The sequence below is a fragment of the Rosa chinensis genome, chromosome 4 (assembly GCF_002994745.2).
Source record: "Rosa chinensis cultivar Old Blush chromosome 4, RchiOBHm-V2, whole genome shotgun sequence".
Classification (NCBI taxonomy): Eukaryota; Viridiplantae; Streptophyta; class Magnoliopsida; order Rosales; family Rosaceae; genus Rosa; species Rosa chinensis.
The window spans coordinates 58,616,815-58,631,229 of NC_037091.1; the positions used below are offsets into that span (position 1 = coordinate 58,616,815).

The window sequence follows — 14,415 nt, forward strand, 5'->3', positions numbered from 1 at the left end:
TCACGTGGGTTTGGGTTGGGGGGGGGGGGGGGGGGTGGGGGCTAGCTTCACCCAGTTTATTACAATCATGCAGTCATGCATATGTATTTATGTATCTGTCAGAAAGCTTGAGGGGTCCGGACTCCCAAACAGTTCCGCCGCTGAAAGTGTACAATCATTCATACTTCATACACTGTTTGTGAAAATATTCTTATAATAAATGCATGTATACACGACAATTAGTCCAGCAACGACATCGTTTAACACATAAATATACTTTTTGAAGACATACACCGTTTGTGGTCAAAGTCAAGAGTTGAGGCTAGCTATAGTATTTAAACTTTTTCTTACGTGGGAAATGAAGTGAGTACTTAATTAGGGTAATGAAATATCAATGCATGCATGTTATTTAATATTCAGAATATGCCGGTGGGAATTGAAGACATACATTGCTATTGGTAGCTGGTACTTACGTAAATCCAAAGATAATAAGCTGACTATGAGAAAGGAAAAACAATGTAACATTGACCCGTAAATTGATATCATAAATTAAATAGTCAAATTCATAAAAATCAAAGATGGAGCTAGTAGCAGCTTTCCTTGACAATAGTGGAAATTACAGAAATTGATCAATCTACAAGAATCAAGAAACGGAGGTATGGACAAGAGCAACAGAATGAAAGAATTAATCAATGAATTAAAAGTGTAGTAGTAGCTAGCTAGCTAGCTAGCTGCTTAGGTAATCATTGACCATATGAATGTGTCGATCGATTAGTATTCTGGTAGTCCCTTGATGAACTTGAACATTGAAGGAGAGATTGAACCGCAAAGAGTACTCGGAGAGATCTGTGAGCTCGAATCCGGAAATCTGTAAAGCGGGCGAGGTGAGCAGAGGAAGTGATGATGATCCGTCGAAGTCGGCGTAAACATTGGAATATCTGCAAAATATGGATACTGATTTTGCTGCTGCATTGGGCTAAAGCCACTTAAAGTGCGATTTGGACCTGCTGATGATGCTTTAAAACAGGAACTGTCAGCTCGAACATCACCGCCAACATTAATATTCTCCCCATGAAGATGATCATCACCACCCCCACTAATTTCATCTGTCACACCAGAAGAGGTTTCATTATCATTAATACACCTGTGGATGATGGTACTATCCTCAACTTGACGAGCATGTAGGGTTTTGTGAGCAGCTTCGTTATGAGTTTGGTCTTCTTTAACGACGTGTTCTTCATCGGACCGTGAGAGGCCGGTGAGCTTTTGGACCAAAGCCATGAAATCGTGGGGTCGTGTGTGGATGACTTTTGGAGACTGAGTGTAAATGATGACCGGATGGTGCCGCTGTTGTTGCTGTTGATGATATCCATGAGCTCCGGCCATGCGAGAAGGCTGTTGTTTATGAATGAGATAAGAATCTCTGTTGATCTTCAATGGAGAGGGTCGGTTGCCACTGATCATCGTCTCCTTCCTTGCAACTGAACGCTGTTCATTTTCATGGAACGTCTTCACTGAGTTCATGGCTAAAAACTGGAATGAAGTTGGTTGACAGCTAGAACAGGAAGGTTAATTACTAGGGAAAGCAAGGAAGTGATACTCTATTTATATATATAGAAAGAGAATAAGGAGATTCATGTTTTTGAATGAGAATTTAGCCAGCGATTCTGACCGTTGACAATGATAAGATAAATATGGAAAGGTAGGGTTACGTAGGTGGTGAGGACCGTGAGGTTGAATGTTGGTTTAGGGAGTACTAGCGAAGTTGCTAGAAAGAAGACGGTGACGCAATTTTGGGATTTAGTTGTCCTCTTGGGGCGTTTTTGTCGGCTTGACCTCGACGGCGGAGTTGCCGGTCAATGAATAGTTTTTTAATTACTTTTCTTGGCTTTTGTGCTTGATTAGTGTGTGAACACTGAAAACCTTTCACTCCTTAATTAATAACATTATTTATTGTCATAATTAAGACATATGGGAGGCTATACAGCTGCCACTTGTGAGGTCCACCCTCAGCTCCCAGTTTTTTTCTTTGTTTTCTGGGTCCGAACGAGAAATTCATTAGGCCACGAGGGCGAGAGAAGGATCGAAAATACATCAGAAATAAATTAGAAAAGTAGCACAACTAAACAATAATATTAGCTCTCATATGCGCCGAAGAGGTTTATGTTAGGTCTAAGAAGTTTTTGGGGTCTCTTTGACTTTTAAAAAAAAAATCAGCTCCTAGCTAAATTCCTCACGACCTTCTTCTAAAATGGTTCCTTGAAACCATTTTTTTGGGATTTTGAAATTTTGGTATTTTAAATTTTGAAAACTTTGATAGAAATTTTGATTCGTTTTGGTTGAAAAACTAGTTTCAAATATATTTTGGATATCATTCTTATATCAGTAAGTGAAATTACGAAGAAATTTTTTGTTACATTTGTGGAGAGTGAACTTCTAAGAGCAACTCTAACAGCTTCCTCATATTTTGATTTTTCTCTATTTTAGGGAAGAATTATTCTCTTTTGCTCCAACAGATTCTCTATGACTATCCCCATTTTAGAGAGAGTGAGAAAATAGAAAATAAAATTCCCTAAATTTACAACAATCTCTAAAATTTTAAGAAAGATTATGGAAATTTTAGAGATTGCTGTAAAATAGATAATTTGTTGGAGTTTGGGATGAAAAATTGCTTAAAGTTTTGACTTTTGTTTCCCTATAATACAAAAATTTTATTGGAGTTGCTCTCATACCTTTTGTTAACACCCAAAAGAAAATTTTTACAAAAACTTAACCCTTGTTGGCCTTTACATACAAAAGATGTCCGCTTAGTTATTAGTAAACAACAAGTTTATAGTAAATTGATTATCTAGAGTACATTGAGTTTAAAATGTAATTTTAGATTTAACAGTAACTGACTATGGCCTTCCTAATCTTAATCAAATTAACACAATAGTCAAACGTGATGCACAAGCTGCTCAAAGTAATTGCTCTATATCTTTGTGCAAACAATACTCAACTCAACTAGTAAGATGGCTACATATTGAAGCTTCGACCAATGCTTGAAAATTGAAGCTCTGACTTTAATCATACAAGCTAAGCTTTACTATTCATAGTTAAATCATAGTCTTTGCCTCCGTTACCTCCACAAATATAAGCTCTTTCGATCCACTCGATCTTTGTGCTTGTCTGCGTAATAATATGCTCTGGTCAACACCAAACACTGGCATCTTTTCCAGCTATACTTTCAAACACGAAAGTGAAATAAGACCAGATTTTTTTAAGTCAGCTATGCATACACGAGCAACCAATGCAAGCTCTTACTACTAGTATTTGTCACGGAAGACAAAAAAATTATCATCGGGACAATGTATTCATCACCTGTAAGATGAAAATCAACATTAATGGTGAATGATATTTAAAATTAATACGGACATATAATTTAATACAATAACTTTCACAATGTGCTTCTTTAAATATGAAACTTACAAAACGTGGTTAAACATATATCTCTATCTAAAGCTTGTCGAACAAATGTTAAATATGAAGATGAGGGAAATTCTAGTGTAGTGGTGGGTATCTCATACCCACATTTACAAAAAGGAGAACAAATTTTATTGTCAAAGTTGTAATTTGAGTCATACTTTGTGTAATCTTAGTTCTAATAATGGTAATTACACCTCTTACGATATTTTACAAGTTTTTGAACAAATTCATTGTCAATGTTATAATCTTAGTTCTAATAATAGTAATTACACCTCTTACGACATTTTTACAAGCTTTTGAACAAATTCATTGTCAATGTTGTAATTTTTGTTTAACTATATGTAAATAGTGTAAATGAATATGGTAACTTTTGTTCTCAATGTTGTAATTTTGGTTCAAATACTTGTAAATTTTTGTTCAAATAGTTGTAAATGACAGGGGCGAATCTGCATAGTAACTGGGGCGGGTTCAAGCCCGTCCAAGATTTTTGGGCCTAAAAAAAAAATTAGATGTATACTTTTAAAAATAAAAAATAAAAAAAATTGGGTATTGTCCAGCTGAAGCCCATTCCTAATTCCTAAACCCACTCCCGAGCCCCGACTCCAGTTTAGTAGTTCACTCGACTTCGACAGTTTGACTACGCCGTTACAATCGATTCTCCAGTTCGTCTCTCCTCCAGTCCTCCTCTTCCTCTACACTCCTGCAGCTCTGCCATTCTCGGCTTCTCCACTTCTCTCAGAGATCAAGACATCAATATGTATATCTCTTACTCTCCCTCTTCAATTTGGGGCAATGAATTCAATGTAAGATTTTGTTTAATTATATTCAATGTAAGATTTTGTATTGGATTGAAGATTTGGTGGATTGAAGAATGAACTCAATGAAGGTTGCGGTCAAATTATATATTTCTCTTGGTTTGGGCATTCTCTTCTTCTCCTTGTTTTGCAAATATGCAATTTATTGTTTAATTGACGTGGGTTAAATGTGATGTGGGTTTAAATGTTTAATTGATGTGGGTAAGTGGGTTTGATTAATTGATTGTTTTCAAAACTTATCAAGGTCCATCAGTGGCCGGTGGGTCTTCTTTGAATTATTTATGCTGTGCAATTGTTGATTTGTTGTGGGTTTAATTGTTTAAATGTTTAAATGTTTAATTGATTATTTGATTTCAATACTTATCAAGTCATTCAAGTGGGTACTGAGTTTAATTAAAGTATAACTGTATAAGGCAGCAATTGTTGTGCAGCTGTGCTAATCAACTTTGTGTCTTTGTACTTCAAAAAGGAGGCTTCTTTCTGTTTGTTTGTTTAATTGTGAATGACACTATGATTCTATGAATTGAAACTACGACCTGGAACTGTGGAACACAAAGGGATTAAGTGAACTGGAACCATATATATAATTTTTTGTTTTGTTTAAGAAATTCAAGTCCGTCCAAGGTTTCAATCCTGAATCTGCCCCTGATAAATGAGGGTATCTCATACCCACCAGTACACTAGCTTGTCTCTGAAGATGATTGAGTAATTTCACGTTATAGTTGACATACCAGAACATTACCTAATGCCCTTCAATTTAATTTGCATCAATTTTGATTATATAACTGCACGTTTCTGGAGAACTCTTCAATGGAGCAATTGTCCTTAATTTGACATTTAGTAGGTTGGTATGTTCTTGGAATAAGCTAAATAGTAACAATAGGAAAGAACACAGCTTAATATTGTAATGTTTGATTTCTCAAAAGAAAAAAATATACATACCATGATGTTTGCTCACTTTCATCTTTTCAACTGACATGCAAAAAGGTTTGCAATTAAGTCATTGGTTAACATGAGGTTGTTGGCCCAAAGTAAATATCAAGTCATGAGGCTTGCAAAGTGTATAAGGTATGCGGGCTGGACCAACCTTTAACTTATAGGCCTCTCCTTGTTGTACTGTGAATCTGATAATCCCTGATCTGATAACAGTTCGATCCTAAACATGTTAACTTCACGAACTACGTATAAATTTAGCTATGTGTATGGTACAATCTTGTTCAGCTGCTTAATGAATTTTATGCTTAATTTTCATTAAATCTAACTGTAAGAATAGAGAATCGAACAAAATATATAATTTTAACTACTTTATTATTATCAACATTGTGAATTATATCTAATGATAGTTAATGACAACTTATAAGAGAAATGATAAATATGTAAACATAACTCGTGTACTCTACATTTTCTTCTTCTTTCTTTTTACTTTTTATTTTTGATTTATTTTTTGTTTTGTTTTGTTTATTTTTTATTTTTTCAAATGGAGAAGCAATAATTAATGAGGTTTTTTTTTTTGGCAAACGAAAAAATTTATTAAATAAAAAATATAGAATATGAGGGAGGCCATGAGACCAAAATCCCTTAGACGAAATAACTAAATCAAAAGGCAACCAAAATGACAGGACCCGCCTCGAATTTCATCATGAAATCTAAGGTGGGCTTAAGAATAACTCTATCAAAGATTCGGCAGAGTCACCTCTAAAATTGACTACCCAAAACCTATGAAAACACATTCACACTTCTAATAACCCATCCTTATTCTTCTGGTGCCCTGCTCCCCAAATCACAACAACTCCACAATTTACAATTGAAATACAAACCATACAACATAACCCAATTACATAAGGGTAACTCCCAAACTTTACAACATTTGTCCAACAGGTTATCAGAGCAATCTAAAGAAGAATAAGAATTTATAATACAAGTAGGTTCAACAATTAACCTACAATATGAAAACAACAACAGCAGATGCTATGCCTCGAATCCTACTATGCCGAACCAGCTACTCTGCAGACTGGGCAAAAGAAACCGAAAGGCCCAGGGGAAAAGTACATAAAAACGTTAGCTTGAGTGGACAAAAATAAATAATTATCAAGAAAAGAAGTTTATAATTTCCCACGTTTATTTCATTAAAAACCGATGCATGCAATAATTAAGGAACACAAACTGACTGATATTCAACTCAAGAAAACAGACTAGCCCCACTAGTCATAACAACCAAGTAAAAAGATTGAAACTCCGATACTTAAGAAAATAAGACTAGCCCTGCTGGTTAAATGCAAATCATACTAGCCTCGCTAGTCAAGTAACAACAGAGTATGGTGAAGAAGTCATCACCATAAAAATAAGGGAGCCTCCCAGGCTCGGGTCGGAGTGTCCCACACTCTTGAGCATCCCATACTCTGCTCAACTCACCCATGAACAAAGAGTAAGCGGGGAGGAGTACTAATAGGCTAGCTAGTAATAAATATGACGACCCAGGTATGGTAGGTTAAAATCATATGAAAATCGAAAATCTGTAAGGCTTCCCCAATATCTCACGAGAAAAATACATATTCCAACGACGTGGCCTCGCACGCTAAAATATTCTCGAATTCATAAATAAATAGGCTCGGAATAATAGATGAGTAAAATTCTCTCGAAAATCCCATTTTCGAAGACCTTTCAGAAATCTCAGAATTGATGAATGAAAATATAAATAATTCCGGAAATCACCTCGGGAAAATACTTCATTGAAATTCAATATAAATCACAAATTCAAATCGAGCATAACAAACTTCAATTCGAAATTCCAATCGATATGGTAATGAATACTTAAATTTAAATAATATGTTTGATAATTTAAAACAATACTTTAAATCACTAATCCATTTTCCAAATCAAAATCAAGATAAAACAATATCAATTTCCCGAAAGTAAAATTATAATAATATGATAATGAATTAAATAATACTTATTTCGGGAAAAACAATTGCATGCATCAGTATTTAGAAATAAAAGTCCACTCACAGTATACGGCTAATGTGGCATCCAAGAGTAAGTATCCTCGTTGAGTGATGAGTTAGTACCTCGTCATGTACACAATTGTATTTCGTAAACAATAATTCGATAAATAAGTACGATTCTATAATAAATCCCGAAAATCCCACGTGAATCAACATCTCCATTTCTTTCCGGATTCAAGCCAAACTTCACTACTAATAACAATCCGTAGATTAAAGCAAGGGCGTAGCTACAGTAGGGCGAGAAGGGTCAATTTTCCAAACTAAGACATGATTGGTTAGTCATTATCACATATACATATATATATATATATATCATATAATTATTGACCCTTCTGATGATTGACCCTTCTGACAAGGAAAAAAACTTGGACACAGTTTCCTTAATTATCACCCTTCCGATAATTATTGTCCATGATCAACTTGGACATAGTTTCCTTACCCAAAAAACTTGGACACAGTTCTCCTACTCCTAGTCACCCACTCACCCACGTTCTCCTATTTTTTAATACATCTTCCTAATCCCTTCTTGATTGGTTTCTCCCATTACTGTTCCAATTTGGCCAGAGTTCTATCTCCCACGTTCTACATATATTTTAATATATTTTCCTATTCAATTATTGTTTTCTCCAACGTATGTCTATATATATTTGGCCTTGTATAGTTTTTTTTTTGTCTCGTGGTCATCCTCTCAAGTTGTTTCCTCTCATAATCTCGTCTTTTGTCTCTCTTAATTTTCTCCCTACGAACGGCAAGCGAAGTCTCCATAATTGAAAATTTGGAATATGAAAGCCTTTTTAGAGAGGTATCATAAGAGAAAAGCAACAGAACAGTTGACACCACCTGAAGCTCCTCAAATAAGAAATACATCCAATGATGGTACTTCAGAACATCATTCCGAAGAATTGAACTTGACAAATCAGTTGGCACCCCCTCAATCCCATCCGACAAATAATGCATCTGAAGATATTGGTACGTCAAAATATTCTGTCAATGAAATTAATATAGAAGATCTTCCTGGAGATCTTGGACTTCGAACTCCGATTGAGATTGAGTGCGAAGACATTATTTACTGCAAGGTCCTTGTCAACCAAAAAACTATAATTTTCCTCAAACAGAATTTAGTGGTGTTAAGCGAAGGTTTAACGTCAATTGGTTTAAGGATCATCCTAGTTGGTTGGAGTATAGTATAGAAAAGGATGCTGCATATTGTTTGCATTGTTATCTTTTTAAACCAAATATTGGAGACCAAGCAGGTGGTGATGTATTTGTTGGTACGGGGTTTAATAATTGGAAGAAAAAAAGACAAGCTTAAAGATCATGTTGGAGGGATCAATAGCGCTCACAACAATGCTAGAAGAATGTGTGAAGTTTTATTAAATCAAATGCAGCATGTTGATACAGTTTTGGTGAACCAAACACAACAAGATCGGATTAACTATCACTCTCGTTTGAATGCATCAGTTGATTGTGCTCGTTTTCTACTATGACAAGGATTGCCATTTCGTGGTCATGATGAATCTGATTATTCAAATAACCAAGGAAATTTTAGAGAGATTTTGAAGTGGCATTTTGATAAAGTTGATGATATAAAAAATGTTGTCTTGAAAAATGCTCCAAGAAATCATCAATTAACATCACCTGATATTCAACATGATATTGTCAAGGAAATTTTGTGGTCATGATGAATCTGATTATTCAAATAATCAAGGAAATTTTAGAGAGCTTTTGAAGTGGCATTTTGATAAAGTTGATGATATAAAAAATGTTGTCTTGAAAAATGCTCCAAGAAATCATCAATTAACATCACCTGATATTCAACATGATATTGTCAAGGCTGCTGCAACTGAAACTCTCAATGTCATAATTAGTGACATTGGTGATGCAGTATTCTCTATTCTTGTTGACGAGTCTCGTGATGTATCAGGAAAAGAGCAAATGGCAATTGTATTGTGATATGTGAGCAAAGGACAAGTAATTGAGCGTTTTGTCGGTGTTAAACATGTCACTGATACTACTTCTGCATCACTGAAGGCAGCCATTGATCAATTCTTTTCAGAGAATGGATTAAGCATATCTAGCCTCCGTGGTCAAGGTTATGATGGAGCTAGTAATATGAGAGGAGAATTCAATGGTCTAAAAGCACTTATTTTAAAGGAGAATGGGTCAGCTTTTTATGTTCATTGCTTTGCTCACCAGCTTCAGCTGGCTATTGTGGCTGTAGCAAAAAATCATATCTTAATCTCTAATCTCTTCATGTTTGTTGGTAATCTGGTGAATGTTGCTGGAAGCTCATGTAAACGTCGTGATTCTCTTGAGAGAAACAAGTCGCCAAGATTATCGAAGAACTTAATATTGGTTCTATTTTAAGTGGGAGAGGCTTGAATAAGGAAACCACCCTAAAGCGAGCTGGTGATACAAGATGGAGCTCACATTATGGTACTTTGATTAGTATCATCAACTTATTTCCATCTTTAGTTGAATTGCTTGAAGAAATAAAAGAGGATGGATCATCTACAGATCAGAAAATGTACCTCTTCACCGTGTTGTTGATGATCATTTGCATACATATCATGATTCTTTTTATTATAAGGAGGATGGGACCGGAAGGGAAGAAAATGTACCTTCCGGTAAATATGGAGTGGGTGATGTGACTTTGAATACAAAAGGAAGAAATAAGGGGGGAGGAATAAGGAGGAAGACCTACATGTTCATGGTACCTCTAGGGATAGGAGTGGTTTGGTCCATTCATCACTAGGCGAGGCCTTGAAAGCTAAGAACCCTAGTGGGACCATGACTACCCTTAGGGGCACCGCCGGGAATCTCACATTTGATTCACCTCTTGATTTGAGCACACCGGAACCTCAACTTCCTTACCCTAATATGCCAAGAAAGGAAAATGTGAAGGAGGGTGGGAAAAAAAAGAAAGTTGATTTGATGTTCGAAGTGCATGATATTTTGAAGAAGGTCAATGTCAATATACCTTTGATTGAGCTCATTCGACAAATGCCGGTTTATGCAAAATTTATAAAAGACTTGTGCACCCATAAGAGGAAGATAAAGAATGATGAGCGGTTCGAAATTTGTGAGGAGGTTAGTGCTATCTTGCAAAGACAGATTCCCCCAAAACTCAAAGATCCGGAGAGAAAGTCTTTGATAGAGCTTTGATGGACCTTAGTTCAAGTGTTAACATTATTTCTTTTCAGACTTTTCAGAAACTTGACCTTGGACCTATTAAAGCTACTCCTATATTGTTGCAACTTGCGGATAATAGCATCATTAGAGCCATAGGTGTTATTGAAGATGTATTGATCAAAGTTGACAAGTTCTACTTGCCCGCAGATTTGGTGGTATTAGATATGGATGATGTACCTCCTACTGACAATTACATACCAATCATTCTTGGTAGACCATTTCTGGCGACTGTGGGGATAAAAATTAATGTTCAAAATGGCACTATCAAAATGAAGGTATTGGGCGAAATGCTATTGTGTAGGCGCCCGAGCCCCCAGACAATGCTAAGGACCAATAAATTCGGATTTAAAGCATATACAATGGAAATTACATTTATTAAAAGTAAAACATCAATATTTATACAAGATGAGTTAGGGCTTCACAACCCTAACTGCCAAAATTGAACTACTCACTACCCATACTCAAATACATCATCTAATACATAAGAAATTAAGAGAAATGATAGAGGAGAGAGGGAACACAAATTAAGCTCACAATTTGCTATAGGCAAACATGAACCCAACTTGATATTAAGCCCCCACTCTTTACCAAAGCCAAAATCCTTTGTGTTGATGAAGCCTTGATGATGTGAAGTGAAAGCCCCTTAATTGCTCCTTCCAATTTTGAGAGAAAATGATAAGAGATCTAAAAATGGAGGAGAGGTCTCTAAATTCGGCCAAAAGGCCTAGGGGGTAGAAAAATAAATCTTAAGCTTGTGAAATGTGTGTGCAAAAATATCCCATTAGGTTCAAGGGTCAAGATTGAACTTGAAAGCCCTTGGATCTAGGGTACAAGTTCAATCTTGACCCTAGATCCAAGGGCTAAAAAACAAGTAGAAAATGGGTAAAATAAAAAGACTAAAACAACCTAATAAAAATGTAGATAATTAGAAGTGTAAAAAATATTTTGGGAAATATAAAGAAAATAGGAAGGCAAAAGTGTAAGTGAGTGTGTGCCTAGTGTGAACACAAATAAATATCTCCATCCACATGTGTGATGTGTGTGAGGTGTGTGGTCCATTAATTATTATTATCATTACATCAATTTTGAATTTGAAATTTGAATACAAAGATGTAATACAAATGAGTTTTTCTATTGGAACCTCCAAATTTACTCACTTGACCTCTATGCTTTTTACACCTCTTATCAAATTTTCAAATACTAAATTTACTCACTAAACCTCACTAAACTTCCTCAAATAACCTCACTCATATTATTTGCAAACAAATTATTATCTTTAAAATAAAAAAAATTAGTCATTTCAATGATTTAATCACTCTATAAATATTAACTAAATATATATTTCTTAATCAAACTTGAGTTTCAAAAATTAATGTCTAATCAATAAGAAAATGCCATGAACTATTATGTTTTTTTTTATTTTTTTTTCCATTTTAGCTGTGTAAAAAAAAAGATCATTTGTTTTTATTCTCAAAAAAAAAAATCATTCTTTTTTTAATGTTTATTTTTTTCTGTATTTTTTGTACCACATGATTAATTATTTAAATTTTTTAGTTTTTTTTTTTTTTATTTTTTTATTTTTTTTGCAAATATAATGGATTGACTTAGATTTAGGTCATAAATCATAAGAGGATTTATTTTGTTTTCCCTCACCAATATGCGTTCAACATATATATCATACATTTTTATGTCACATGATCTTAACCATATTTTAAATTCTTATTAAATATATATGAATGCTTTAATGAGTATGTAGTGAAATTGGAAAATAAAAATAGATAAGGAAAATAATAAGGAATACAATCTAATATTATTGAATTGGAAAGTCTACATAAAATAAATATAATATTTTTTTGGTATAATTATTGTCCTTAATAGTCATTTTATAGTAGGTTATATATGTTATGAATTATTAAATAATAGAGTGAGATCAAGTGAGCAGATTTGGAGGTCCCAATAGAAACTCTCAATACAAATTGGCTTGGGTCTTCACTTGTGTGCTTCTTTGGTCTTGGGTCTCGGACTTCTTGCTATTGGGCCAAGTTGACTTGGTTGACCCGATGGTCAATCAGTTGACTTTTCGTCCTTTTGTCAGAAACCTCATTTTGCTCCAATTTTGCACAATTTCTTCCGAAATCTACAACTCCGCTTATTTACTACAATATAAATAAAAATATATTAATTACATAATAATTACTTTGGAGATTAGCTTAATTCTAGTGTTTAGAACGTAATTACGCGCATAAAAATACGTGTAATTAAAATTGCGAGCTCACTATCTCAGTTCTCAGCCACGGTTACCCTGACATGCAGGATTAACCCTTACACCATTGAATAGTGCACTGGGTTGCCACACAACAAACGCGGTAAGCTTATGAAAGCCCGTATGAGTAACTCAAAACAACTCACGCAAATCACGGAATAAACCCAAGCGAATCACAAGATAAACTCACACGAATCACGAGATAAACTCACACGTTTCAATAAGAAACAACTCACACAAATCACAGGTTAAACCCACACGTATCACGAGATAAACTCACATGTTTCAATCAAGAAACAACTCACACAAATTACGGGATAAACCCACACGTATCACGAGATAAACTTTCACGTTTCAATCAAGAAACAACTCACACTAATAACGGGATAAATCCACACTTATCGTGAAATAAACTCACACGAATCACGAGATAAACTCACACGTTTCAATCAAGAAACCAAGCACGGCGGACATACTAGAGCTCTAACTGATCGTATTAACTAACTCGGCCAAATGTGTGAATTCCCGATTTTCCCACCTACGATCACATTTCGTGATCTACGATCCTCAACTCATAAGTCTTTGGATCCACGGTATAAATACCAAAACATTAAATGAGTCGCACTAGACCCAAAATGTTACACGAATCTAAAATAAAAGATTCCCCGTAATTGATCCCTATCAATTACTCCCGGTACAAGACCCACAATTAAATAAACCACCCGCGAACTAAAATGTTCCACAATACATAACACTTTTCCAAACAATAGAAATCACCCTTTCACAAAGCATTATTTCACGAAAAGTCACACCCCAAAACAATAAAATGAACGCACTCACAATTATTGTTTTATCAAACAAATCCACCTACACATATATATTTCATGTAAATATATATACACGTAGACATTCACTCATGAATACTACTAATACCAACTATAATTTGCAGTTAACTAAATAACTATCAAAACGATAAAGTAAGCCCGTTCATAAATGAACATTGTGAGGTTACTCACCTCGAAATTCTCACTGCGTCTTCACACCAATAGACTACTTACAGAATGCACTCTGTTAAGTACCTAAAGAAAGTACAGCCTTGATTCAGTCAATGAAACACAAGAAATAACGTTCGAAATCCTAAATCGAACCAAAATTCCCAAAGTGACGCCAATTGAGGCGAAACCACATCCGAGACCACCCAATATCTCCGGAATACTTATACAATCGATATGTCAAAATCACAAGTCGATCGGACGCTCAAATCCTCACAGATCGAATGAATTGAATGGTCCGAAACCGTAAAAATCATAACAAATTCATACAAACTCCAAAAATTACGTATTATATATCGAAACGCTCGTATCGATGAGTAGAAGATATATAATACCAGAAACAGTCCTTTACATGGGCAAAAAGCTGCCAGAACGCCGTCACAATCGGTGGCGCACTGTCGCCAACTAACACTCAATATTTCACAAAACTCCCAACATCAAAGATGTTCATCTCAGCATGATTAACCATTTTCATAACTAGCCCGAAGTCAGAAACTAAGTATAAAGGGTCAAAAACTATCTCGCAGCCGTGAATTACTGTTTAATCCGAGTTGAACAAAGTTTCACGTGAATCGATCCAAACAACCACCACAAATCGATCCAAGAGGCTGCTGCGAGCTCCCCAAGCTTGATTTGAAGCTTCATCG

General features: G+C 35.1%; 2 protein-coding genes across 2 annotated transcripts; one reads left to right on the top strand and one right to left on the bottom strand.

The window, feature by feature from the left end:
* Positions 1-503: 503 nt before the first annotated feature.
* Positions 504-1,573, bottom strand: LOC112198345 (VQ motif-containing protein 20). The gene has a single exon (XM_024339448.2). It carries the CDS (start codon positions 1,501-1,503, stop codon positions 751-753), a length of 753 nt encoding a protein of 250 aa, XP_024195216.1. The 5' UTR covers positions 1,504-1,573; the 3' UTR covers positions 504-750.
* A 7,338-nt stretch (positions 1,574-8,911) lies between these two features.
* Positions 8,912-9,628, top strand: LOC112199662 (zinc finger MYM-type protein 1-like). The gene is made up of 2 exons (XM_024340639.1): positions 8,912-9,205; positions 9,293-9,628. The coding sequence occupies exons 1-2, from the start codon at positions 8,912-8,914 to the stop codon at positions 9,626-9,628; spliced, it is 630 nt and encodes a 209-aa protein (XP_024196407.1).
* Positions 9,629-14,415: the final 4,787 nt, after the last annotated feature.